The 24,653-nt window shown below is 30.4% G+C and overlaps 1 protein-coding gene across 2 annotated transcripts in view; it reads right to left on the reverse strand.

The window, feature by feature from the left end:
• LOC105212479 (putative mediator of RNA polymerase II transcription subunit 26) overlaps positions 1-24,653 on the reverse strand; it is a 35,807-nt gene that overhangs the window by 1,575 nt on the left and 9,579 nt on the right. The window contains exons 3-5 of one of the 2 annotated variants that reach the window (XM_011184476.3): positions 19,910-19,936; positions 14,751-14,948; positions 25-305 (exon numbers count right to left, since the gene is read on the reverse strand). In XM_011184476.3, coding sequence (XP_011182778.1) covers positions 25-305; positions 14,751-14,948; positions 19,910-19,936 — 506 coding nt within the window. The remainder of the gene's footprint in view (positions 1-24; positions 306-14,750; positions 14,949-19,909; positions 19,937-24,653) is intronic. The other variant, XM_011184478.3, reaches the window with a different exon arrangement.

Genomic DNA, 24,653 nt, shown 5'->3' on the forward strand with positions numbered 1-24,653 from the left:
AATGAACGGTATGTTTGTACTCACCTTTTGTTGTTTTGCAACAAAGCAGCAGCCAAATCGCTCAAGTCCAATTCGAGTGGTACTTTACCGGGGTATTTGATCTCCTCGGCGTCATCAACATCGGAGTAGGAGTTGTCACTATCGCTAGAGTCACTGTCATCTGAGGCAGTGGCGGCGACTTGATTGGGTGTGGCATGTTGTTTCTTGATTTCCACCTTCTTCACGGTGACATCCTTGTCCAGATTTTGCAGATCAGCGTCCTCGTTGTTTTCGCGACCCAAAAGTGCTTCGGCGCGTGGAAGTTCCTGAAGATGAGATAAAAATAAAAAATTCATTGAAATATTTTATAAAAATATATAAAAATGAAAAAAAAAATTAAACGATTTTTATTCCAAAAAAGAAAAGTAATTGCAACAAAGGCTACGAACAGCAACAACTTCAACAACCCACCCTTTAAGTGGTGTTGTTACGCCCCAAACACCATTAGTTTTACGTAACACAATTGTATGGCAGATCCACCCACAAACATCTCAAGCATTGCATAAACATGTTACCATAACCTAATCACACTCTTAAACATATGTAAGCGTAAAAAAAATCTGTTACACAACAACATTTCTTTTTTCAGGCTTCAATGATTTTCTTCGCAATTTTATTTCTTGCTTTTCTTCTCGTGCATTTTTCCGCTATGCAATGCGCATATGATAGGCCGCGAGTTTATTGACTTCTGTCGTGAACCATTCACCTAAGCGCGCCACCATTTTTGGCTGAGCTGAGTTCGTATTCGTAGCCGTGTGCGCTTATTACGGTACCTCGGAGTCATAAGAGTGCGGTAAAAGGCTTTCGCAAACACAACAATTTTATTTTTGTTTACATTACTACCGTTACTCAGCTACCAATGCAATTCCCTTCCGTGTATAGCGTGCCCAAATATTGAATTAGTGGCTAATAGTATTTGTGCTTTCTTCTTTCTTTTTTCCGTACTTCATGTTAGGTAATTGCATTATAATTTTTTTTATTTTGAGTGTGTTTTTGTAATGAGGTGGTGAGCAATGTTATAATGAAAAAAATATAAATACTGGTAGCAAAAAATGATTACCTAACCTAAAATATTACATTGAAGTACCAAAAATGCTTGAAGAAAGTGTGTAATTCAATATTTGGGCACGCAACACAAGGAAGGAAATTGTTTTACCTTACGCATGTACTTCCGCTTGCACCTATGAATATTAGGTATTATTAGTTTCCAAGAAAAACTCTGTCTTATAGGGGGTAACGTGGGAATCTAAACTTTATTTTACGACTTTAGTGTGAATAATATGGAATTAAGTGAATAATGTTATAGCAAATGTCATGACTTGAGCAAATTTGATGCCTCATACTCAGTATTTAACACGAAAAAGCTATACTCAGTCCTTCCTACTCTCTCAAGTAAGAATCCGAAGATCTTGCCTTATAAATATAATAAAATTTCAATAAAATTTTTAAATTTGTCTCCAGCGAAATAGAACTCGACTCAAAATAATCTCTTGTCTCTCATTACTCTCAAATACCGTTTAAAATTCAAAGAGCGCGAGAGAGTGATAATTGTTGTTTTTTTCTGAGATCTTCACAATGCTTAAACACTTAGCATCCAAGCTAATCCGTACACTGCAATTTTTTTGAAATTGTTAGTAAATTGTTTTAGCATAACCCTTATCTAATTATCTTTAATTACATACTCATGTTTGTACTAATATTTACTCAAATGACATTGCTAAAAAATGGAAATTACGCTTCGCTAACTATTACATATGCTTAAATTCTCTCTGTGTCATGGTAATATGGACATAAAAATCGCTGACCTAATTATGTGCAGGAAAAAAATATGTTACCTCAAGCAGAAAACTTAAAATGAGAGTATTAGTATATAGAGAGAAGAGGCCTAAGCAAAATATTAGTTTAAAAAAATATAAAAAAATAAAATAGTCTGAAAATAGTACGAAAATATTAGTTTACAACAAAAATTTCCGGAATGATAATTAACAAGGCTGAAAAAGACTATTTTGTAACTAATATAACTGAAATGAAATTAATGATACCGATACTTAGTATGTATACATATATAGAGAATTTTAAAAAGTTCAGACTGAAATTGAAAAAAGTTTGGAACGAAAATTTCTGGTTTGAAAAGGAACTAGTCCGAAAAAGACTACTTTGTAACTAGTCAAGGCAGTAGTTTGCTTTACAGGCTTCAAAAAATCGATTTTTTTGTTTTGTTTTAAATCTCTTCCAAAACTATCCAAGAATATGTCTTTAAAATTTCAGAGGCCAATTCGACATATTTTCGAAGCTAGAGCAGTTTTAATATACATATGTCCGATCGAAAAAAACCAAAGTGATCTAGCTTCAGTGTTAAATTATCTTCTATTTGAACTAAAAAAGTTGGACAAAAGTATTAACTACTATTAAGTAACTACTTGTTGTGCAACTTAAAGTCAAATTTTTTTCTTAAAAAAGTGAATTTTTTTTTTCAAACTTCGAAAAAATTTGGAATTTTATAACTTTATAAAAAAATTGGTTCGACTGTTTCAGATGCATCGCACGACCTCCATCACCGGCACCGATTTACAAGTGCATACTCCAGGCGCTACAGAAAAATACTTACAACTTTGAAAAAATTTCAATATTTTTTAATAATAAATATTGTGTTTTAAGCCTTAAATATAGTACACTATCGTCGTAAAATTCCGTTTACCGCAATCATTTCCTTCCCTTTCAAAAAAAAAATTGCTTAAAATACGCTTTTTTCGGCTTCTAAAGCAGACTACTGCCTTAATCGGAAATGAAAATTATTTTATTCGATGAAAGAAGATGATGAAAAATGTTATTTTCTATTCTATCTCAAATTGATTATCCAAGTCTTTCAATTTATCGAAGTTAATTGTTCGATTCACAACTCTCCAATCACTGATGCATCGAAAGCAGCTACTCTCACATAAAAGTATAAACAATCGAACAGATAATTCTAGTAACAAAAATGCCAGCCACTGCGCAATAAAAAACTTATATCACATATAAAAACTAAAAAAACAAGATAAATTAATTTAATACAGAGAAATGTGTCTTGTGTCATTGACAAAGTTTTGCAATTTGCGAGCATTTATTTATGACCTATTAAAATGTATAGAGGAAGTATTTAAGTTATGCATTATACTCATAAATTAAAGAGTTAATTAAAGCAATGCATAGAAATGAATAGAAGTACAGTGTATATATGTATGTATGTATGACACAACAAAACAAATCATAAAATTCCATATTTTATTAACAACAATAACAATAAATGTTGCTAACAAGCAAAAAAGTTGAAAAGCTATAAACACAAAGTTGTTTATGGCGCAAAGTCATAAAGCAGAAGATGCAACTTATGTAACACATGGAGCGTAAAACAAAATTGTCCAAAAGCAATAATCAGGAAATGTCATAATATGCAACGGTATGCCTATCTACATTAATATGAATATTTATCTCATATGGAATGAAAAGAGAAAGGCATGTTGCATAAGCGCTACGCATTTTATTATAAAATATTTGAGCTTTAATGTCATTGATTAACTCGCTAAAGAGAGGCTAGTAAATATTTATGAAATATTTGAGTAAAAGGGAAGGTAGAGAGCAATGAATGATGTGTTTTAATCGAATTTCAACAAACTATTAGGTCTACAACTTTCGCCGTTTTTTTGTAAATTTAAGTTTTTTTTGTATAAAAACGATTAAAAATGCCGATGAGCCTCAGCCGCACTTTTATAAAAAAATAAAAATAATAAATAATAATAATAAATTCCCCGCAAATGTCGAGAATTCGGCTCAAAAAGTGACATTTTCATCTGAGAATAAGTTTGGGATGCAAACAGATCTCTACATAAATTTTGTTGGGTTAATGTTGACACAAATGTTCAATATCGATATAAAACGATTTAATCGATTTAATCGACCAGTGCTTGACCCAAGAGACATCTATTGGAAAACGGCGGAAGCAAAGTTGTAGAGATAATAAATAAACAAAGAGTGTTTTTATAGTTAGAGAATTTTCTAGAAAAATATCGCTCAAAGCAATAAATTTTTTTTTGACATTTACATGCAGTATACTTTGAAAAATTATCAATCAAAAACACGTATATTTTATATACAAATCAAGTATAAGTCCAAGTAGTAGTGTTGACTCTATTTAATTGACATGGAAGTAGTTGAAAATCAGCACAAAAACTGAGCTTGGCTGTCTCTACTCAGTGCAAACAAAAGACTTAAGCAAAGAACTTCAACAAAACAGAACAGCTAATGGTAACGAAACCAGTTAATCAGCTGTGAGTTTCTAAACAAAAAGAAGAAATAAGATAAAAATAAAAAAACAAGAAAAAAATCAACGAAACTAGTTTAAATAAATATTTAACCCTTGCACTACAAACACAAAATAAGTGTATAAAAAAAGCTATTAAAATTAAACCAAAGCGCTACATTTAGCTTTCGGGCATAAATGACAGCAGAAAAAAAAAACAAAAAAAAATAAAAAATAAAACTAAAAAAATACAAGAAAAAATATATAAAGCAGACTGTAAAATAAAAAAATAGTAAAAAACGATAAAAAATTAAAAAAAAATAATAAAAAAATGAATAAAGCAGACTGTAAAATAAAAAAAAATAATAAAAAACGATACAAAAAATAAAGCAAACTTTAAAATAAAGAAAAAAATAATGAAAAATAAATAGAAAATAAAACTAAAATAACACAAAAATAAAAATTAAAAAAAATAAATAAAGCAGACTGTAAAATAAAGAAAAAAAAACAATAAAAAACCACAAAAAAACAAATAAAGAAGAATAAAAGCACAAATAAAAAAAATTACGTTCGAATAAAAAAAACGAGCGCACTCGATGGTAGATTAACCCTAACCCACTTAACTACTCATTGCAATTAAAAAAAAGAACAACAACAATAAGTTACACAAAATAACGTGATTGTAATTAATGATTAAAACAAAAGCCAACAAAGTGCAGGTTAATGTGCAAGACAATTATAAAAATGACCAAAACAAAAACAAAAATAAAAAAGCAATACAAATGAGACAAGAAAGTTTACTTTAATAAAAAAACAACAACAGCAAACAACTCTGAGCTGATATTGCGATAAGTACAGTCGAATGAGCACTTAGGTTTTTTATAAAGAATCATGTGAGCTTAGAAAAAATCATCGAAATCGATTTGGCATGCAAAACAACAATAGCAACGTTTATTAAGAACAGTTGTTTTCTAAACGTGCGCTCTTCACAGATTGAACAGATAGCTTTAATACACGCACACACGTACAAACCGTAAGTACGTGTGTGTTTTATAAAAGCACAATTATTCTTAATTACAAAAATTACTGAGTGCCATTAAAAGTTGTCGGTAATTATGGCAGTAACTACACGCAGGCCATTTAGAGGCGAATTTGACAAAAAAAATTATAGTTTTTTATTTTCTTTTTTATAAATAAGTTAACAAAAAAATTATTTTTTTTTTTATAAAAAAGTTAACAAAAAAAATTATTTTTTTTTTATAAAAAAGTTAACAAAACTTTTTTTTTAGAAATATTATAAAACTATATTTCAAATACAAAATAATACACAAACAACCATAATTTTCGTAATTTTCGTACAAAAAAATGTAATTGCCAACTTTTTGTTTACATTTATTTGGGGTTAATCACGTAGTATTTGGTTCATTACCCGCAACAACAAAGCGGCGTGTACGCATTAGAGCCGCTGCGGTAATGATATCAGCGCAAAGATCGTGTTGCAGCTAATAGTTGTTACTGTTGTTTTTAGTTTTTTGTTTTTTTTTTGTTTTTGGCGATTAGCTCAGAGATTAACAGTTTAGTAATGCGTGTTTTGCAAGTTGTTTACACGTCTTTGGTTTACATACACACTAGAGCTTGCTGAAATGAAGGTGAACGCTGACCTGCTTGTTGCAAGAGTTCAAGATCACCACAAATTGATACAGAGTGATTAAAACTACGCAGCAAAGAGAAATTAAGTAATAATAGTGATTAAAAACAGCAATAGTAAAAAACAGTTAGTTAGATAGGCAGTTAGACGGTCTACTACTGAGTGACTGCTTTAAAGTTTAAGCCAAAAAAGCTTCATCTGTATTATAATATTTCTTAAGAATTGGAAAAAATATATCCTACACTCTCTTTTCAACCATATCTTCAACCATATCACTAAAATCAGTACTTCTAACTGAAAGCTTTTAAGCTTTTAAGCACAGAGCTCTTTAATATCTTTAATTAGGCACTCCGCGTGCTCAAATTTACTCTAAGAAAGTAAGCAGAGCAGAGCTTTTCTGGCGGTTTTGCTTGCTGCGCTGAAAAAGCTTTTGAGGTTGAAAGCGTTAGCTCTCTTATACCTCCATCAAAACTATCTGCCTCTTCAAACTTACTCTAAGAAAGTAATTATAGCAAGTTTTTCAGGCAATTTGACTTTCAGTGCTTAAAAAGCTTTTTTGGATGAAAGCTTCATAAGGCGGTGAAAGCTTTGTAGAAAAATTAAACTAAAAATTAAATACTTTTACGTCATTACATTGTATAATCTCTGTCTTTATATTAACTGTAATAAGAAAAAAATTAAGAAAGCTTAACTTGGCTTCGTTCATTTACGTAATATCACAACTCCATCTTCAATGTTAGTCATTACAAAAAGCGTCGTTTATGCATAATGCCCAACTCATATAAACAATAATAGTATGCCACCTCATTTAACACCGTTTCAACACAATTTCTTTGCGACCTTTTCTCTACCTTAAAAGCAGCTTCACTAAAAAATATTTTTTTTTTTCACACACTAAATATGCAAATAAACATTTTGTTATGAGCAATGTGATTCATTTTGCAATTCCGGGAAGTCGAAAATGTTTAAGCAACACAAAAGCAATGAAAATTTGTTAATGTGAAAAAAGCCACAAAAGTTAAACAAGTATGTAAATAAGTCAAAAGCTACAAAGCACAAGACATTTTCACTGTTTTTGTGCTTTAAAAGTGCCAGCATCTTCCGAGTTCACTGGGACGCATAAATTATAAACGAAAGACGTGTGTATACTTCAATTTCGACATGTGAACGCTTTTAGTCGAGAGCAAAATTTTCGCTTTAATTAGTATATGACTGTTAATGTGCTCGAACTGCTATATTTCGTTTAAGCTTTATGATTTAAAGTGCAAATATGAATAACATATGCAAAATTATTATTATTTATTTTTTTGTAAATAAAAATTAAAATACAAGGGTATTGCACTAAGTATTGCTAAGGTCATGAGAGTAGTTTGGAATATTCGCTGGTTTATTGACAATTATAATTTCGAATATCTCAATATATTGCTTGGAGAAAATGAGCTTTGAATCAGGAACTGTAATTTAGAAATATTTTTTGCTAATAGAAGACACCATTTGATAAGGCTCTGAATATATTTTTTGTTATAAAATAAATCTAAATAAAATTCTTCAGACTTTCAAAAGAGTCTAATAACGTTTTTAGACAGGAGCTAATTGATCAGTTAACCGGTCTCTGCTCGATTAAAATGCTTATTACGATCGATTTACCATACAAATTAAAAACCTACATTCATTTTTTTTTTTTAATTTTAATCTGATATAACTTTCCTTGTCTGCGATTGGTTGAATTTTGTGATAAAAAAGCTTCGGCAGATGTCGCTGCTAAAATATATTAATCAGCTGATTAAACTTACCAACTACTTATGAAAAGCAAAAACAAAAATGTATAACAGCTGAGCGGTTATCGAGTAGCCGGCAGTACAAAAGGCAAAAAAGGCTTTCTCAATAAAAATTTTATTTGTTCAATTTATTTGGCTGGTTAAAAACGCTATAAAAATCGAATTTTTTGAATAACTTCAAGTTCTCAACAATACAATTTAAGAAAAATGTATGACTCTCAGCACGAAAACTCTATAGCTTTAGCAAAAAAACTTATTGAGCCTTCTCATTTTCGTTTAAAATTAAAAAAAAACATTCAGAATCAACTAAAAGATCTGTATTCGTTCTTACGTGATTTCAGCGCGCATTACGTCAAGTTAAATAATAAAATATTTTTTGTTTTACATGAACAAAAAGCACTGTTTATTGTTATTTGTTTGTACACATTGATTACTGTTTCTACACAGTGCTCAAAATGCTTTAATATACACCAATATATGTAGGTATGTGCTTGAGATTTAATAGAATGTGCTATTCAGTGAAGCATTCAACCTTGAATATTTCTGTTTCAAGGGCAAAGAATTGATGGATAAACATATATGAAATTATTATAATTATTTTGTTGAAGGTAGAAGCAGGAAATTGGGCGTGTATGAAGGAGAGGCAAAAAGGCGAAAATAATTATATATTTTTTAATAATTTTTTTTATTACTATCTTTTAAATTATTTTTAATTATTCTTTTTTAATTTTTGCATACATGTTGATTTGGTTCTAGGAATTTTTTATTTAATGAAAAAATAATTTCATATACCGATTTTAACGAATTACACAAGAAATACATGTTAAATGTTATGTAAAATAAAAAAAAAAAAACAAAAAGAAATATTAAAATAATTAAACATAATTTTATTACATTCAGAATGTACATATATTGCGAAAAAAGAATTTAAAGTGCTTCTTCTCAGCCAGCATTATATCCGCTTGAGCATTGAATATTTTCTTATATCAATTTCAGTTATAAATTTCATATTTTTTTTTGTTAAAAAGAGAGATAATTTACTGAAAAAGAATTCATAAAAATTATTAAAATCCAAATTATCGAAACATCTGACGACTAGATAGATAAAATTAATTGTAAATTAGCCGAAGGGTTTTGTATTTTTATTCAATCAAGGACTGTCAACTCGGTCAACATTTCTCGAATAATTTTTGAGGAATGTCTTTGTCACTCTAGCAAATGTGTTTGCTTGTGAAAAAATTCTACAGCAGTAATTTGTTTACGTGACAGAGTTACTCAAGCAATTCACCAAGAATAAATGTCCATATAATCGGGTTCTTTCCGAAAAAAAATTATCTTAGGGACAGTTCTGCAATAAGCAAGAAAAATCTTCAACACTTATTTTTAAGGGTTATAATTGTGGTTTACGAAGTAACAAAAAGTATGAATATAGTGGCTATAGAAAAAATATATAAAAGCTTCGAGGCAATTCTTCATTGCAAACTTATATATACACTACTGGAAAAAATTAAGGGATAAAAAAAAAATTCCAAATTTTTGGGCAAATTTAACTTCGAAAGAAATGGTCGTACAAGAAATCGATAAAGAAAAAAATTATAGCTCCAAGTGTCTAGTTTTTTGATTAGAACTTTAAAAATGTTTAACCTCTGCGGGTTTTGAGTAATCGTAAGCAACAAAAAAATTTTCCAAATTTTTTTAGTTTTTTTTTTGAGTAATCGTAAGCAACAAAAAAATTTTCCAAATTTTTTTAGTTTTTTTTTTTTTTTGGTCTATGGGCGTGAAAAACGGTTGGCTGGATTTTTTTTACGGTTTTTGTGGACATATTGAACCGTAAAAGGCACACTTAACATTAACTTTCTAACCTTTAACCTTTAACTTTCTGTGCGATCATTGGTTGCTGAGATATCGATAATCAAAGACAAAAGGATCCTTTTCCATTTGAAGACCGATATCTCGGCGAGATGTGGACGTATCGAGGTGTTCAAAAAACCAAATTAAAGCTAAATGAACAAAGTATCCGATCCTTATAGTGGTTAAGCTAAAAAAAAATTGTCCACGCCCGTAAAACAAAAAAAAAAAAAAAAAAGTTCTAATCCAAAAACTAGACGCTTGGAGCTATAATTTTCTTCTTTATCGATTTCTTGTACGACCATTTAAATTTGCCCAAAAATTTGGAATTTTTTTTGATCCCTTAATTTTTTCCAGTAGTGTATATAATTTTTTTAAATTATATATATATCTATTTTTTATTAAAAAGAAGTATTTTGTAATTGATTTGATAAAATCTGAAAAATAGCCAGCTTAAATCAATCATAAAATAACTGCTCAAGCAACAACAAATGCTTTTTAACGCTTTAGAGAATAAAAATCATGCTTTAAAATTTCAGCGCCAGCCAGTATGGCACGCTTCCCATATACTTTACTATAAATTTATATAAAAACATTTGCGTCATCGGTCCCATATAAGTACAAGCAAATATATATAAATAAATATATATATATACATATATATATATTATATTGTTTATGCGTAATACGCGGCTGGCCACACGTATGCCCATATGTGCGAAAAATCTGTATGCTAAACACAAGAGACATGCGAATTTTGCGAAATTACTTTATCATTGTTGTGCATCAAAAAAATGTATAATTATTATGGCAAATGTAGTCTAATGTCCATCAAAAATATATGGCTAAACCGACGCATCACTACAAGTGCTCATTAGTGGCAGGCAGTTAAAAAACGGTCAACAATTGAATTTCATACCCGTACGTGTACGTGATCATTAAATATTCTAGTGATGCGTGAAATTTGCAAGTTGAATTTGAAAATTTGTATAATCAAAAATCAGCCGTAATTATATGCAAATGTTTACAGGTCTGCTTGTGTGCGCTGTGATTACGTGTATGAAGCTACTGTTTTTGATTTATTTTTTTTTTTTAATTTTTCTTTCTACCGATATTGGCAAGGTATACGAAAAGCTTACATAACAACAGCATGGTAGCTAAGCGGAAAAAATATAAAAGTATATTGATGCAAAGAAGTACATATATAAACTTAGTACATATTTATATGTATTTGTAATATAGGTAGCCTTATAAGTGCATATATGTCTGTAAACAAGATTTTCTGCCACGCTTTGTGGAGATTTTAACCTCACACAAGCATAACAGTAGCTTATACACAGACAAATATTGTTGTTGTTGTTGCATATACACATTTCTTTGCAAGCTCAATCAAAAGACTTAAGCGCGCAACTCGCGCCACGAATGCAAGCGAACAGCTGTTTGAGCAACATTTTCTACATTTATATGCTTATGTTGTTGTTGTTGGTTATTGCACACATTTCTACACGCTTTTTTGTTGTAAAAAACATGCAGCTTTATCTTGCATCTGCTATTATTAGCTGTGAGTTGTTTGGTAGCGCCATACAAATGCATTTCAAAAGACATACATACATATATAAGTATGTATGTATGTATGTATGTATGTAGGCATTGTTGCATATACTTAACCACAAGTTGTGGTTCAGTGCAGCTGACTGACTGTCGCAAGCTTAATTTATGCTGATCTCTGGCATTTGTGGTTGTTGCTTTGGCATTTGCGCACGGGCTTGCTTTCATGCATGTAAGCATGTACATATGTAAGTACATAGAAACATACATACTTACATACATATGTACATATATAATATTGATCATTTCTACATTTTCAAAAGCTGTGTCGTCGTTTCTGGCCAGCATATGTCACATAGCACAGCTCAACATAACATAGCACAACATAGCTTACCATCACATCGCATAGTACAGCACAGCTAACATAGCACAGCCGTACCATTATCTACGCAGCACCTAAACATAACTCATTGCAAATTGCAATTGCGTAGTATTACAAGTCGTTTGCTTTTATTTGCGCTCTCTGCCATTTTCGGTGGCGTTTGCATTATTGCAACATTTCACTTTAAATTGCTTTCACTTCAACATGCCACAAGCAATGAATGCTGTATTTATTTTAAGACCGCGCAAAAGCAAAAAAAACTCGCCATGTCTGTCTAATTTTACTCAATTACTAAAATGTGCGGTTCGAACGTGTGGACATGTGGCAATTGCTGCTGTCACAAAGGTGCATCAATGCCGTTAGCTGAGATTTACACAAGCACACACATACATACACGCAAATGCCATTATCGTCATCATCAACTTAATAGGCTGTCATATGTACATATCTGCTCGCCACAACTAACAAACAAGCAAGTAAAAAAGCAACAACAACAATAGATTGTGTGGCTTGCGTGCACGGACATTTACCTGGTTGGTGCTTTGGTGCCCGATACCCGGTGCCTGGTGCCGCTTGCACCATTATTTATACGATATTATGGGAATATTTTTTCTACAGATTGCAATTTATTTCGCTTTCGTTTTCATCGTTTTCATCATTTTCATTATTTTTTACATTTTCCACTTAAAACGCAATGCATTTCATTTGATAGCTTGGCAGCCTGCTGTTTGTGTTTGCAAAATAAATACATATTTACATACAATACATATATACATTCTAGTTTAACTAGGTTTTGTTGTTTTTATTGTGTTTATTATTGCGCAGTAGTTTTGAGTGGGCGCATTTCACAAAGCATTGTAGCTTTGCCGAGGTGAGATGAAGAAATTTCGTTAAGTGTTAATTAAATGAAATTAGTTGATGCCAGTGGTTATTAATTTAATTTAGTGGATATCAAATGAGTTTAAAATTTTAAAAATATTGCTGACAGGGTTAATAAAGTGCTTTTCGAAATGTTTAAAGATTTGAAGCTTCAGGCTTCATACTTTTTGTAGTTATCAATAAAAATTTATTTATAGCCTTATATAACTGTAACTCTTGATATAATTCAGTACAGTATCTCTTCTCAGAGAGAGAGAGAGAGAGCGCAAGAGATATATTCTGTATTTACTCAAAGGGATAAGCTGAATGAAAATGATTTCTTAATAATTTTTAGATTCCACTATAAATAGAATCAGAAGAAGTAAGCTTAATCTAGAATTAGTTTAATATTCTATGTTTTATTACTATCATAGACTCAGAAAAAAATTTTGGAGGTGAGAATGAAACTACAGAGGCTGTGTAAAATTCTACTTTAAGGGGTTACATGGGTTTCGTGGATTCAAAAAATCGATTTTTTGTTTTTTGGCTTATTAATTTCTACAACACCTCAAGAATATTGTCCTAAATTTTCAAGTCGATCCGAATAATAGTTTCGGAGATACAGCTTTTGGAAGGTGTGCGCTCCAAGTCATGTTACTCAAAACTTTAAACGCGTTTTTCTCGGTTGTCAAATTTTTTCGAAAACTACTCAACCGATCTTGATAAAATTTTGCACAGGTGTTCGAGTTACAATTTACTCGTGCTTGAACGAAGGATTTTATTTTTTTTTTTTCAATTAAAACTATTTAAAAAAAATAACATGTCAAGCAAATTTTGACCAAATGTTGGTTATTTTTTTGGAAAAATGTCTGCCAAAATTCCAATTTTCACTTATTTGTCTATCCTTCTTTCAAGCACGAGATTATGGTCTTACCTAAAACAATTATTTTTGTTTTTTTCATTTTCGATGATTCTGTCAGGAGTTATGCTGACAACGCGGACGCAACTTTTTTTCGAGGGGTCAACAGATATGACCTCACAATGGAGGACTGTAATTTTTTTTTTTTTATTTCAGAAATTATTTAATTATGTATCTATAAGACAGAAAAAAGTTTGAATTAAATAAATAATTTGTACATGAAAAAAATATTGAAAATAGGCCATTTTTTATGCGACAAAACCCATGTAACCCCTTAAAGAAGAGGAAAAGTGATTATCTTTTTATTACAGTATGAAAATTGAGTCTGTTTTTAAAAACTCGTACAAATTAGTTTTTTTTTTGCATGAAGAATTGCTTTAAAAAATAATAAAATTCGCAAAAAACGATTGAAAATTCAAATTTATTTTGTATATATTGTTTTATTAAGAAAAACTAAAGAGCAGAGCCTCTTTCAAATATGGAAAATATAATTAAGCAATCTGCTATAGCATTCCATACCATTAAAAAATAGAGACCAAATGTTCCATTGCATGCGGTAAATTGCTTTTACTATAACACATAACAAAAGCGTGAAATTGAAATTTCGCAGTTGGCATGAAGTTAGCTCACAAAGAATTTCTTTTTAATTAGAGTTTACTATTTAACATGTTTTTCAATATTTTTTTATATATTTTTTATATTTTTATTTATTTATAAGTTGACTTTTTGAGGTTTTTTTGTAAAAATGCAGTTAAAATTAACAAATGTTTTAGTAAATTTAATTTCAGCAATTTTATTATTTTTTTCTTTTGTGTAAAAATATTCCATTCTTGTCAAATAGTTTTCTGAGAAACAATTATTCAATTAACTTAATTTTTTATGCACAGCTATGGCTTATGAATATTTAATTGTTAGAAGAGAATAATAAGTGAAACTTTTCACAATTCATCAGCGCAAAATAATTGATTTTAATAGTTGCGCAAATTAAATTAATTTATATAATATGAGCCTAATTGCAAATGCCAGAGACGTGCTGTGGAAAATTTCTAATTAGTAGAACAATTAAATTTGCATAAATAATGAACGATCATTTAAGGAAAGTTTTATATTGTACAGAATACTAAATGGTTTAATAAATTCATTTTAGAATTACTGTTATAATTGCATGAGTATGTAGAATAGATCACGATCTAAGAAATATTATTAATTTTACTGAGTTGTTAAGCATTGCTTTGCAATAGATAATTTTATCTAAAAATTTTATTGATTACTGTTTATATATCTTATATTCGCTTTAAGAGACTACAACGTTTTTTTTTTTAATTTTTCCAAACATATACCGATATTTATATAGAAGTGCAATAAATTTTTTATCGATAACAAATATCGATAGTAAACATTTTATATAAATTTTTTTTAGCAAATTTCAATAATTTAAAAATTCTACTCACTTTGTTCACCTGTTGCAGCGTCTCCAACATCAATTCCTTCTCTAGAACAGAGTCAAGCGCTTGGACTTGATCGCACGAGGCCTTGGCTTGCAGATATGATGAGGCCAAAATGAAGGTGCCCAAAATGAATGAAGACACAATAATTGTGAATGCAGTTATTTTGGCTATTTTCACCGAATTCGATTGGCGTTTGTAAGCCTGTAAAATGAGAAATAGAAAATAGGTGAAATTATAGTACTACAGTGTGACAGAAAAATATATAATTTTTTATCTAAAATAAGGTGAATTTAATAATCAAAGCAAAGGTGAAATTTTTAATGATAGAATATTATGATTTATAAATAAAAAAAGATAGTACGAAGAACATGCAAGCAAAATGAAGAATGCATTGAGAAGATCTCAGAAAAATAGTAGAAGAGCACTTAAAAATGAGAAAGTAGAATCAAATATATTTTGGATTTTGTTGCCATAAAAGTAATTAACTTTCAAATTGCAAAAATAACTATAACGAATATTTAACCCTCACTGGAGTGCCATAGACCCACACTTATGCATATCAAGTGTAGGCCACTCCCATACTTTCGTAAGAAGTGTAATGTTGACACTTATTTCAAGATCAATTTTACACAAAACACATTGAAGTGCAAATTTTTTTTTCATTTAAATATATATGTATTTGTATATATGTGAGCATATGCTTTCTCAATTCATTTGCCGTCACGCTGGCGTCTATATGCAATTTGAAACCGTAACATTGCGACCGGCGTATAAAACAAAAGCAGAGAAAACCAAGTCAAAAGCCATACAAAAGTAGAAGACGTGAAACAAAAGCGATGACAAGCGCGAAATAAGTGCAAAAAAAGTGAGTAAACATAATTAAGTGTAATTATAAAAGCAAAAAAAAAAAATACTATAATAAAAACAACAAAAAACAGCATGTAAACAAAAAACAAAAGATCGTTTCAAATGCAGTCGGTAGGTGCTGCATGTTGAAGGTTTCAAGTTCAAAAGTGAAATTTTTTAGAAAGCTCATGTCGCATTTCTTTTTTCCAACGACATTGAAGGTGTGACTGAGCTCAGCATTGTTTTTTGCTCTGTTTTTGTTTTTATTGTTGTTTCATTGCAATAGTAATAAATAAAGATAATAAATGTAGTGCAGTTGCCATTACTTTAGTCTGAAATTTATAATTATACTTTTATACTATTTGCTATTGTTTTGATTTCATTCGCAATCTGACACAGTAAACTTGTAGTCGAGGTTATGTGAAATGTGAGATTTTTAAGGTGATAGCTTGCTTACAAGTTTTTTCTCTGTTTTTTTTTTTTGCAATTAAAGTGAAGAGATTTATCATGGCATTCTTTGTTTTTATAGTTTTTAGAAATTTACTGCATGATTTTATTGAAATTGGAAATTTTTGTATTTGAGAATTTCAAGAAAGATCACAATTAAAAAACAAAAACAACAACAACAAAATAATAGAAAAATAATCGCCACGTTGAGATAAAAATGTACTACCCATACAATCTTTGGAGTCAATCTCTGCATAAACCACCTAAAAACCAGTTATAAAATTATTTTAAGGGCTTTAGAGAAGGCTCAGTGATAAGTTTATGTTAAATGTCAATCGTAAGGGGCATTTCAGGATATTGGTGAACCTCTCTATCTCTCAGGTTTTAGAAAACAAATATTTACAAAAAATAATATTTTATAAAGAAATCAAGATATGCTACTACTAAAAATTTTGTTGTGCCAGTTGCAAATATTTCACAAAGAATATATATTTTTATCTTATCTGCAGCTGAATTTTGACGATAAACTTAACATCTTATATGAGACAACATACAAATTGCGTCAATGAAAATATGTTGTTCAGCTTATTATTATTTTTTTTTTGAACATACAACAATAAATTCCGCTTTCGGCAAACGCCGCCAGCAGCAAGATTATCTAACAACTTGCAACATTTGAAAACAACAACAACAAAACATTAATGTTACTATCATTTCCAACGCATTTACAATCATTTGTTGCTTTCCGAAAAAAAAATCATGTTCCTCAATAAGACTGTGGTGGCAATCGCTTTTTCGGCACCACTGCGCAATTGCCCAACTGAAAATGTAAACACATTAGCACATTCACATTCACACACGTAATCGGTTGCGTTCGCCATTAGCGGCACCTTTTCTTACACACTGCCTGCAAAGCCAAGCGTTCGATGAGCCGGCTAATGCTTATTTCATAACACCTTCTAGGCAGGCAGCGCCAGTCAATATATGCTGGCTAAAAGCATACATATTTGCACATGAACATATGTATGTATGTATATTTAAACGCACCTTACCGCACAGGCAGCGTCAAACAACAACAAGCCATAAACTATGTTGTCTGTGTTCTACCATTTGCCTCTATCCATCTATGCATCAATTTGGCTTTCTTAAATACATACATACAAATAGTGTATCTAAAAATATGTAATTACGCAACACATTTGTCATAGCATCGCAAAACAGCCAGCTAGAAGTCATTGGAGGCGCATAAAAACATGAATGTCTGTAATTTTATAGCCAATATAAAGTGAATGGCATGCAGCTGTCGCTTGTCTGGCTGTCTGGCTGCGCATCCTCTCAATTGCGCATTTGTGACAACTCACGTGTCGCAGCAGCAGCAGGCGCAGAAGTCAAGCGATTACACAACACTCGTTGATATTGTTGTTGCGTTATTTTGAGACTTTGTCAGACACTCCTCTGTACTACACTTCTACTATGCGTATAAGCGTTAAATTAACATGCCGCACATTAAATTGGCGTTTCGCAAAAATCACTTTATTGCCACTACTGCTACGCTTAAATGGGTGTGGAATGCTAATAATTATCGGAAAATATCTGCAATAATATTTCAACACATTTATCTCGGTATATACATATGTACATATATGCAATCATATACAAAAATGGTTAACTATTTATTTTTAAGAATTTTATTGCAGTTATTGCATAAAATTACGCTTAATGAGCGATAAAAATGGTAAGTGCATTAAAAATGTAAATTAAAGGAATTAAAAAATTATGGGTGAGGAGTGGTTTTGCTACATTAATGTTTCGAATTTATATATTTTTTGAAAAAGAAAATATATTTTTATTAGTTGATAATAAAAAAATAAATGAAAGAAATATATTTAAAATATCCACAAATGCTACACAATTTAAAATTGCAGAAATATAATCAAATCACCAAAAAACGATTTATAAAATATAATTTAAACCTTAAATTTGATAATACAATATTAAAATGATTTTTTTTACATGCAAAAAATATCACCTCAGGCAGAAAAATTAATCAGATTAAATTATTTAAATAAATTTTTACATAGTATTAAGTCTTGAGTGAGATACTGAGAATGCTACTTAAGATTTATTTTCAACCAAGCGCTTGGAAAACTTGTCAATATTTCAAAATATTATACATTCACAAAGTTGTTTTTAAATATCAAATATTAGATTCTGTAATTCACTTCCGAGTGAAATTCAAGCAAATTCACTTTCAATCTGATATTTGGAATAATTTGGTCTACTGAATTTCGATTTTACTTTTCAAATTCCACTTTTTTTTTATTTTTCACATTCAGTCGGATTGCAGAACCTGCCTAATAATAATATTTAAATATTCTAATTTTCCATTGTTTCAACAATACGCTACTGGAGTTTAAACAGATCTTTCTATAAATATTATAATTAGATGAATGTGTTAAGTTTCCGAGGATACTTTAAAGTATTAGTTTGAGAAGCGAACTTAAACTTTGGACCATTTTGGTCAGTACTGTCACTGTCAGTTTGTCAGAAGATATTAAACAAGTCTATAACTAGCTTTAAACACCAATTATTTATTGAAAATCTTATTTTGTTCTACTAACACGAGTTTATTAACTATTTTGGTAAACACAAACAGAAAATTTACTGCAAACGGAAATCCTTAAACACGCCTTAAACACCATTTATTAAAAATTCAAATTCAAGTAGTGGCATAAACTCGAGTTTATTGAATATTTTGGGTTTTACTAATAAACTAGTGACAAACTTGAATATTTCAATATACAAAAAAAAAAAATAAACTCTCTTTGAAACGCACTTTTTGGTGTTTGTGGAGATGCAACTCTATTTTATAATAAAATTTGGCGTCAGTCTCAAAAATAGAGGTTTAATTTTTGTGTGAAAATCAGAGTTAAGTCTTTCGAAAACCATACAAGATAGTTACTCATAAATATGTATAAAACCTTAAACTCGTGTTTGAGCCGTTACAAGAATATATTTTAAGGTAATACTGAATAAAATGACATTGTAAGAAAAGAAGTTGGTACTAAATTATTTAATATGGGTCCTCAAAAGTTGATTTTACTTAAAAATTATATAATATGCGGAGCTAGAATTTTATTGAATTATTAATGTAATAATACTGTCGAGTAAAAATAATTATAACTGCAAAATACAACTCTGTGACTTTAAGCTCCAAAAAAAAATTAAATACAAAAACAGTAAACAACATGAATTATTGCGGCTTGACTTAAAATAAATTTCTTTTCCAAAAAATTAAAAAATAAATAAAATCACTACACCTTTAAGGTGCCGCCGCAACAAGAAATATGTATATTTACATATGCCGAAATTGGTTAGCGGTGAAAAAGTGCGAATTTGCTAAAATAAACATCGGACTAAGCACGACAAACCAAAACGAAAAATGGCGAAAAAGGTGTGTGAACTGCACCTCAATTTCGGAGAAAACCGCCGCAAAAGAGAGTTATGAGTGCAGCGAAAGGTGACAGAGACAGAGAAATTAAAGCAAGAAAATGGCACATTTTTAGTGCGGCGCGTTAAAAATATACAGATATACAGTGCAGTGAAAAATAAGTGCAGCATGAGTAAATACGTATGTACATGGGTGAGTGAGTGCAAATAATTAGTTGTGCTTTTTCTTTTACTTTTCGCTTTGCTGTTATTTGTTGTTGCGAAAGCGCGAATGCAAATTGCGTTGGCACTGCGAACAGCTGTTCGTTCGCTTTTCTGTTTGTTTGTTTGTGCAGCTGATGGCGATGAGTGCTTTATGGGTGCGGTCGGTGCGTAGCGGTGCAAGATACGTTATGATACGAAAGATTTAAGCAACAAACCTGTGGATTAAAGCTAAACAATCCGAGCTGTTGTATGGCGCCGCATTACAAACGTTACAATGCGCAACCGCAATTTTCAATTTACACAATAGTACGTACAATCAAGGGATTAATTTGCAAGTAGTAACCGTTGTTGTTGTTGTTGTCGGTAATAAACAGCCATAAATGCAGTACATATACATTTTTGTATGTATGATTGCATTTTGATTGGGGATTTTTCAATTACAATTGAACGTTGTAGACAATTGACGTTGGTGATTATGTCGGTGGTTGTGATGGTGGTGGTTGAGGTGTTTTGTAATGGTATTGGTTGTTGGTTTTATGGTTTGTTGGTTTATAGGTAGACAAATGCATAATAAAACACACGCACACATAGACACCAAAAACAACACAGGGAAGAGAAAAAACATAAAAAACAAAAATGAATTAACAAAACGCTGAGGAAAAAAAAAACATTAACAGTGGAAAATTTTTACAAAAAATAATTAATTCGGAAAGCCAGACATTAGCTAACAAATTATGGTTCGTAATTAGACAGTTTATGTTGTTGTTGAGCGCTGTTAATAAAAGTGTATATATGTAAGTAGAAGAGCGGTATTAAGAAAGTAGTGGCGGTTAAAGTTGTGTGCAGCGGAAAGTGTGCGGCAAAAGTAAAAGTTCATCGAAATGTTGAATTTGCATATCATGGTGAAATTATAAAATAAACAGCTAATTTGCGTTGTATACAAAGGTCAAGTGAATGCTTAATTAGTGGCATGATAAATCTGAAATGACTTAATTGCTGGCTTATCAAGCGCTATAATTGACAGTCGCTGTTAATTGATGGTTGTGCATGTGTGTTAGGTAAATGTTGAAATATTTGAAAAAAAAAATAAATGAGTTTTTATAAAATATTTTTATTTTTTTTAATAAAAATAATTTTTTTTTATTTTTTTTTTAATAAAATAATTGTTTTTATTTATAACCAATGAAATTAGGACTCAGTTTAGGATGAAAACACAGCGAATGATATGACAGCGAAATATTGTTTGAAAGCGCCGAGAAGAGCACATTTAAACCACTCTAATTTATTTGTACATATTCTAATTATCATACAACATGATTTAGAATATTTTTTTACTTTCATGTTAACTTTTTCATTTACTGCACTATTTTATGAAACATTACTCTAAATAAAACTGGGAGTTACTTCCTTTTATATATAGATACTTATTTACTACGAGCGGCATTATTGCGTGGATTTTGGGTGCCTTTATCATTTAAAAAAATGGAAATTTATTGCTTCAAACACGGCAAAATGTAAAATGTTTTAAGAAAGCACAGTTTTTAATATCAATCTCACTTGTTTTCTCACTTCAATAGGCAATACTACTGTCTACTCGATTTCTGCATTGAAAAAAATTCTGAAAAATTAAATTCGACACATTTTTTCACTCTAAATTTTTGGGATTGAGGGGCTTGGATGAAATATTAGGTCTTCAACTTTGCTTCCGCTGTTTTCCAATAGATGTCTCTAGGGTCAAGCGCTGGTCGATTAAATCGTTTTCTATCGATCTTGGACATTTGTGTCAACATTAACCCAACAAAATATTTGTAGAGATCTGTTTGCATCCCAAACTTATTCTCAATTGAAAATGTCACTTTTTGAGCCGAATTCTCGACATTTTCGAGAAATTTTGCTCTTCTGTTTTAATTCCAAGAAAAGTGCGGCTGAGGCTCATCGACATTTGCAATCGTTTTTATACAAAAAAAAAACGGCGAAAGCAATGTTGTAGACCTAATATAATTCTACAGTGAGGAAATATATCACAGTTTTCCGATATTTTTTATGACTCATTTCCAAAAAATATTGTATTTTCTTTTAATTAAGTATTTCAAACTTTTTAAATTAATTTCGAATTTATTTTTTTATTGCAATTAAAAATAAGGAAAAGAAAAACCCCAAACAGAAGACTACATTTTATACGGTGGAACTTCTCTAACTCGAATCACCATAATCCACAAAAAAATTTCGAGTTAGAGAGACTTCGAGTTATAGAATTTTCATTAAAACATATAAATTTTCAAAAAGCTGTAAAATATAGATTTATACAATGTTTTATTTATTGACATCGCATTAAGTTTTATGTACATACGTTAAAACATGCCCATGCCTTTTTTACATGATTTATGCAAATCATTTGTGTAATATTATATTTTTTGTTTGCCTCCGTACAATATAGCGGCACTCTTTTAAAATTCTGCCTCGATAGTAAAATTTTAAATTTTGTATTATAGCCTGACCAAAAAGTTCGATTTATGGAAGGAAATTTGCATGAAAGTTGCACTCTATTGCCTCTTCAAGTGTTCGAGTTATGGAGATCTTCGAGTTATAGAAGTTCGAGTTATGGAAGTTCCACTGTAATTTAAATACTTCTTTATACTAAATTAGATAAATTTGCAAAAAAACTTCACCTTGATTATAGGTTTTACGCAAGAAAATAACAAATCACACAAACCAGTTCTCAAAAACGTATACGTATGTATACAAATATAAAGTACATATGCATATATACAAGTATTTAGCACACCTTTGCGTGGGAGCTTTCAATGTGAAATGAGTTTATTTCTTTCCATTTCAGCACTGACATTAAAGTTATCGCTTCCGTCTGAAATAAGCATTTTTTTACCGCATAACGATTTCTAGCGTTTAACACGCAAGTGGGCTGATATTAGGGATATGTCAGTGTATATCGACATAGTATGTACTGCATTATTATACATTTTCCTCATTATTGGCATTCGTTTAATGCATGAGCAAAATGGAAAGGAACTACATGCAGTAACTGGGTAAACGCGTGGTACTGCAAATAACGGTGCAAATCGTGCGAGCGCTTTGCTCTGCTATTTGTTGTAATTATTTAGTTAATGCTTGGTGCATTCACTTCACACAGTGTTGCATTCACCATTCAGCATTGCAATGCTAAAAAAGTTATGCTTTGCTTAGCAATGGAATCAGTAAACTGTGTGATTTTAGCAAAAGGTGACGGTTAACAAACAACAATAAACAATTAACTGAAAATATAATATGTTGTTGTGCGGAAAACTAAAACAAATATGCTCGCATGTTGTCTATATGGCAGAACTAATACTCTAAAAAACCTATGTATATATAAAGAAACATAAATACATTACTTTTGTAGAGTGGAAATTGTGTTTAGAATGGAATTAGTTAAATTATTTTTTTTTTTTTACAATTTTATTTTTTTCACAATTCTTGCGCTCAACAATTAAATATGGCACAATTTTTTCAACAAATAACAAATTTTGGTTTTACATGAGGAAAAAGTAGAGTAAACGTGAAAATGGAGTATTAACATTAAGGCAAACAGCGTGACTCTGGTATTAGCATGCGAACAAATACACCATACATATGTATATATGTTTCTTTACATATATGTATATTTAGTTAGCGCTAAATAATACGTTTAGTAAATAGAAATGTCAAATAAAAAATGAAAAAATAGAAATGCCATAGAAAAAGAGACATACATACATTATAATAAATGCTTCATTTAATATGTAAACAGGTATGCAGGTGACAAAAAGTGTGGCCTCAGCTTAACAATTGCCATAAGAAATGTGCTTAAAATTTTATTTTCATAAAAACATAGAGGTATGTATGTATGTATGTGTATAGAATAATTTACACTGAGTCGAAAATTGCTGTCTGCTATTAGAAATCATATATCAATTGACATGACTGTAATTGGTGACGGAGAAATTAAGAAAGATGCATGATTTTTCAATTAGCTGTAGAGAAATTTAACAATTTATTATTTAAATCCAATGAAATTGTATTAATAATAATTGATATGCCAGTTGGAAGTGTTACGAGTTAATAGAAATATGTTTTACTTTTTTTCATTCCCGGTTATTTGTTGACGAAACTTCTCATCTGGTTTATGATAGCTGTCATCGATTGGCTAATAGCCTAGACAGACGGCGTCGTTAATTCGGGTTAACTGCTTTAATCGGGGTTAATTCGAGAGTTATCTCAGTTAACTCGGTTTACTAACTCCCATTTAATCCTCAAAATTTTAGAGAGTTAGTGGGAGTTCGTGTAATTTTCGTTGGCAACATTGTTAAACATGGCCGCTTTTTATCTATTGTGAATGAAAATATGCAATACTGACAGCTGTTTTTCAATTAAATGTAAACAAAAACATACGCATGCTAATTTTTTCTAAAATGGAAGTTTTAATAATAACGTATTTATGTATATTTTTTTTTTAATAATTAGTGATTTTGTACGAGTTGTGCGGCTAACAACCGCAATATTTCCTTTCTATCCAATTTTATTTCACCAAAATGCAAATATTATTGCCAATCAGCTGTTATGGGAGTTTATAACTCGCTTTGCTGCCGTCTGTCACCCACAAAATTGGAACTTTAATCCGTTATAGGGAAGCCAAAAGAACGCACTATCATTTTATTCAAACAGACAGGCAGCACTTATGGTTCAAGCCTGCGCTAAAATGTTCTCTTAATCGTGTGCAATAGTGCTGAACCATTTTCTTAGGTGGAGAAATACTTAAATCTGCACAAAAATATTTTTGTATCCCTTTGTTTCGAGCTGCGTCTATGTTTTAGGTGTTATTTAATAAATTAAAATGTATTTCAAAGTAAAAACAAACATATATATTTTTATTGTAATTTTTGTTTCAAATGTGTCCTTTGAGTCGTTTTTACCATTGTGAATAAA

The sequence above is a fragment of the Zeugodacus cucurbitae genome, chromosome 4 (genome assembly GCF_028554725.1).
Source record: "Zeugodacus cucurbitae isolate PBARC_wt_2022May chromosome 4, idZeuCucr1.2, whole genome shotgun sequence".
In the NCBI taxonomy this organism is placed as follows: Eukaryota; Metazoa; Arthropoda; class Insecta; order Diptera; family Tephritidae; genus Zeugodacus; species Zeugodacus cucurbitae.